Source organism: Octopus bimaculoides, chromosome 2, assembly GCF_001194135.2.
Source record: "Octopus bimaculoides isolate UCB-OBI-ISO-001 chromosome 2, ASM119413v2, whole genome shotgun sequence".
In the NCBI taxonomy this organism is placed as follows: domain Eukaryota; kingdom Metazoa; phylum Mollusca; class Cephalopoda; order Octopoda; family Octopodidae; genus Octopus; species Octopus bimaculoides.
In genome coordinates this window covers 169,096,912-169,102,151 of record NC_068982.1, presented here as the reverse complement: position 1 = coordinate 169,102,151, position 5,240 = coordinate 169,096,912, and the positions used below count along the sequence as shown (strand labels likewise).

At 33.6% G+C, this 5,240-nt stretch overlaps 1 protein-coding gene across 9 annotated transcripts in view; it reads left to right on the top strand.

The window, feature by feature from the left end:
* Nucleotides 1–5,240, top strand: part of LOC106876851 (myoferlin) — a 204,650-nt gene that overhangs the window by 190,785 nt on the left and 8,625 nt on the right. For all 9 annotated transcript variants that reach the window (XM_052965716.1, XM_052965717.1, XM_052965718.1 and 6 more), the window contains 3 exons: nucleotides 2,338–2,519; nucleotides 3,203–3,312; nucleotides 4,884–5,031. In XM_052965716.1, the coding sequence (XP_052821676.1) occupies nucleotides 2,338–2,519; nucleotides 3,203–3,312; nucleotides 4,884–5,031 (440 nt within the window). The remainder of the gene's footprint in view (nucleotides 1–2,337; nucleotides 2,520–3,202; nucleotides 3,313–4,883; nucleotides 5,032–5,240) is intronic.

Sequence of the window (5,240 nt, the reverse complement as noted above, 5' to 3'; positions counted from 1 at the left end):
TATATATACACATACACATATATATGCATACAGGGTACGATGGGTAAATTGTTGCCATTTTATGTTTTTAATTTCACACGTGCATTGTTTTTGATTTTGTTGACTACGCAGTATAGTAGGGTAAGTTGTGCACTGTCTGTGAGAAAAACAACCCATGATGCAATTCACTCTGCCAGAAATTTGGGAACAACATGCTGTACCGCTTGGCATTCACACCGGAAGCTCCAATATGAACATTTATGAGTGTCTGGGTGTCAATCTGAGGATAGTGCAGAGGATTCGAAATGAGTTGGATGAGTCTAATGGTGATTACGAAGGTACAGCAGCTCAGAAAACTCATTCTGATTGTTCTGATAAGAAAAGAACTCCTGAATTTGTTGGTGAGATCCAGGTCCATTGCCAGGGACATGGGAGTGTCTGATTTACTTATCAGGCAGGTAGTGCATGAAGACATTTGATATTCTTCATACAAGATGAAAAAAGGCCAATTTTTATCCCAAGCCATCAAAGACAAGAGGAAAGACCACACTACAAAGCTTTTGAACAAACTCAAGCATCCTCTCCAACCAAACATGGCAGAAATTTTTCTCATTTGAGAAAAACCAAAGCAAGATCAGATGGTGAACATACAGAACAACCGTTGGCTTGATATGTCCCCAAAATATGTGCTGAGAGATAAAAATCAAACATCCAGTCAACATCATGGTGTTTGGAGTAATCACTAGTGATGGTGACGTTATGCCCCATTCATCTTCCCTCATGGCCTCAGACTCAACACGGAGGCTTACATCAAGTGGTTGGAGGAGGTAGTGCTGCCCTGGGTCAACAGGATGGCTGTTGGAAGACCCTATGTCTGGCAGCAGAATTCTGCACCATGCCACACAAGCAGGAGAACCCAGTCATGGCTATCAGACAATTTCTGCAACCACATCACCCCTGACATCTGACCACCTAACGCCCCACACTGCAACCCACTTGATTATTATGTGTTGAGTGAGAGACCAACAAAACTCCAAAGATGAAGTGAAGGCAAGGATTATGGCAGCATTCTCCAACTTAAACAAGGAAACCAAGAGTTGTGAGAGATTCCGAAGTTGTCTGGAGGTCATGGTTGAAGCCGATGATGATTTTATTGAATGAATTTACTCTTTAGTATTTCAAGATATTTTGATGTAATTTTGATATGTCAGTGTTATTTTCATTTTTGCATCAGATGACAATTTATTCACCACATGCTGTCTGTCTGATGAAACCTCATTAAATTTAAAACTGTATTTTTAATTTTTGAAAAACAGAACCTGTTATTTAATGATGTGGAAACAGCTGTAACTAGATTTGTTATTTGTTTGTATAGAAATAATAAAAATGAATTGAATTTATCATTTAATGATTAAATTATTTAATCATAAAATTTTATTTTGTTTCCATTTCTAATTTATATTGATATTTTGATAAACTGATTTATTCTTTACCTATCTGTTATGAGAAATAGTTCATAGCAATGTTATTTATATAGGTAAATAACCCAGTAAGTTCTTTGGATATTTAATATCCCTTGGGTGGTTATTTAACACCTAACAGAATTATCTATCTATCTATCTATATATATATATATATATATATATATATCTCATAAGCAGGATAATTGGCTTATCTCCTGTGAGATTTCTCAATTGGTTTTGATATTCTTCACTTATCAAAGCATAACAAGATGTTCATGTACTTTGAAATTACTCACAAACAACAATTAGGATCATGTGGGTTAAGAAAAATTAGAATTGAATCACTCACAAGCTACTGTTGTTAATAAATGAAAGGACTCTAATAATGTCCATTCACTGCTTAACTCAAAGCTGTCTATTTTTTCACAAATTCTACTGCCAATGAAAATTATATTTATTGAAGAATTTCGTCACACAATTACATATCATTTAAAATGATTTTGGACTGAATTGTAAGAATAACTTACATATTTCATTCTTTTGACATGGGTTGTTTGTAAACTCTTGTCATTTTAATTTGTCATGAAAAGATAGCTTCCTGAATGGCTTCATTCATATTAACTCAAACATATTTTCAATTTTAAGCTACATTTCAAAAGTTTTCTTCAATTCTAATTGGACAAAAAATGTTATGGTATTAACTGAAATTGAAATCATTAGTATTAGCAATTAGCTGATCAATTTTACATGGATTTTCTGTTGAACAGTTTGATGTTTTAAGTGGAATCAATTATACTTAGTTTATGTTTTTTATATATTGATATAACTAGATTGATAACAATGTCAACAAGATATGAAAGTTCTCTTAATTTTCAATTTTTTTCTTTTCTCCCAGGTGTGTTGGAGTTAAATCTCAATTCCATGCCAACTCCTTCCAAGAAAGCCTCCCAGTGCAATCTTAAACAAATTCCATCTGCAGGAGGCCCTCCTGTGAAAACATTTTCACTATTTGAACAACGAAGAATTCGTGGCTTTTGGCCATGCTACAGTGAAGATAAGGAAGGCAGGCAGTTAACTGTAAGTTTCCTATTCTTTGTCATTTGTACTGGAACAGTGATGTATCATCATCATCATCATTTAATATCTGTTGTCCATTCTGGTATATGAATCAATATTTCTCAAGTGTAAAAAATAGTTCAGTGATCCCTTAATAGCAAAAAACAAAAAAAAGTAATATTCATAAACAGGAAACATGAGCAGCCTTCATGATCACTCCAAATGTCCTTAACATAACTAGGGTTGCATTTCAAAAAGTAATCCCTCTCTTCAGGATCAGAAAACACTTCATCCCCTAACAGTTACTGACACTCAATAAAACTCAGGTATTGTGCCCACATTTAGCTCACATACACATACACAAATTCTTGACAGTATCCTGAGGGAGGCCACTCAACTGATTGGTACCACGTCATTCATAGACATACTTCAGTCTCTGGTTCAGAAATGCACTATATCCTCTGTTTCTCATCTATCTGCCTTTTCTACTGCTCCTATAATGTAATCATACTTTATCATATGTCAGTTCTTACACCCACCTGCTCATACACATGCACAAAAAGAGACTTTGACAACATGACTACTAATAGGAGAATAATTTAATTTTCTTTGGATGCTAATATCTCAGTTCCATATCATTTGCGGAATTTTTTTCCTAAAACTATATATTTTTTTCTATTTTTTGTTTTTGCCATCTCTAACAGGGTAAACTTGAAATGGAATTAGAACTGGTCACAGAGGATGAAGCTATACAGCGGCCTGCTGGTACTGGCAGAGAAGATCCAAATGAAAACCCTCATTTAGAGCCCCCAAAGTAAGTTTAGCGTGCTCCTCAATGATGCTTTCTATTTATATATTGTTTGGATTGAAAGAGCCTGCAATACCATAACTTTACTGTGTTACATCTCTTATCTCTAAAAATTCATTATTCTCAAATATGTTCTGACTGCTTCATTATTATGACATCAGAGCATAATGCGACAAAACTAAGTGCTGTGAAGTATATGGGACAATACTCTAAGAGTTTTACAACTCATCTACCTTTGATAGTGATAAATATAATGGTTTATCATAGACACACATATACACACATCCAATTTGACATAATTTCATTTCATATTAGAAGTAGAATACACAAGTTTATCTATTTTCTAAATTCAAGAGATAAAAATCACATTAAGTGATAAGTATTAATCCTTTCAATATGGAGATACGCACTTGTAAATACAAATCTAGTGTGGTGGGTCTTCTTTGATGATTAAGTTAATATGTCAAGCTAACTAAACTCACATAATATATAGTGTACTCTTACTGATTAGAACAGTGAACTGTCTTAAAAATCTGTTTACAGCTAAATTGAAAAACCTGTTAATATTTGCATTGGTGATGGATTCAATGTGACACCAATGACTTTGAAATGATCCATTCACTCGTTTATCTGGCAGTCTCCAATTCTATTCACGTATTGTAGCTCTTATTCAAGATGCTGCCTTTTGTAATAGATTTTTAGTAGTAGTAGTAGTAGTAGTAGTAGTAGTAGTAGTATGGTGCCTCGGTAGTCAGTTTCTTCTAATGATGATAATTATAAATAGACAAAGCTAATATTTGTTTGAACTGCCAGAAGTAGCAGTTGAATCTCTGTCATTAGTTATTGGCTTGCAAACGAATAGTTGGAGAATGAAGGTTATGAAATTATAAGATACTTATGTAATGTGTAGTCCACCTACATATCTACAAACTATTGCAAAGTATAATTATTTTTATTTAATAACCATTTCATTCAAGTCATTAAAGATGCTGATTAGATATGTAATAGTCCATGTTTTGGATGAGGAGTGTAGGTACATTGATAATTAAAATGAGTGCTATTTAATTAGCTTAACATGTGGAAGCTTACTGAAGAGAATACATGGTATTGGATTCAGACCAGAACTGGTTTTAAGCCAATTAAACAGACTTGTTCAAGCTGTTCTAAAGGATACATCTTGATAAAAGAGGTTATGTAATTCTAGTGCTCAGCTTTGAGGCCTTTTTGAAAGCATCAACTGCTGACAAGAGATATATAATGTTCTGCAAAGTCCTAAAGAGAAAAACCATTTGTCATTCAAGACAGTGTTTAACCCTTTTGCAGTCAGATTGCTTATTTATTCACATTATTTTGAATTAATCATCCACTATCTCTTAGCTTCAAAATATCACTGATGTTATTGTTTATTTTTAGAACAACCTTGTAGGGTAGGTGTGAAAGGCCAAATCTGGCCAGTTTAAATGCTGAAGGGTTAAGCAATGGTACAAATATTGCTTTCAGATGAGGTCAACTGAAACAATTTTGTTCAGAAATTAATGTACTTATTTACATTTTTTTTTTTTTTTTTTTCCCAACAGCCGACCTGATACATCATTCATGTGGTTTACCTCTCCTTGGAAAACATTTAAATATATCTTCTGGAGAAATTACAAATGGAAATTGCTCTTTGCATTAATAATTATCATCGTGATCTTGCTAATCGTACTGTTTGTTTACTCCTTCCCAGTAAGTAGACATTTTAAGGTGTTTTTTGTTTGTTGTTTGTTTGTTTCTTCTGTCTTTCTGGAAGATTTTCATTTTACTATTCTTTTTCACATTCTATTTTCTTTTTACTACTGTATATCTACATATATAAATGTATACATATCCTCTCTCTCTCTCTCTTTCTCTCTCTCTCTTTCTCTCTCTCTCTCTCTCTCTCTCTCTCTCTCTCT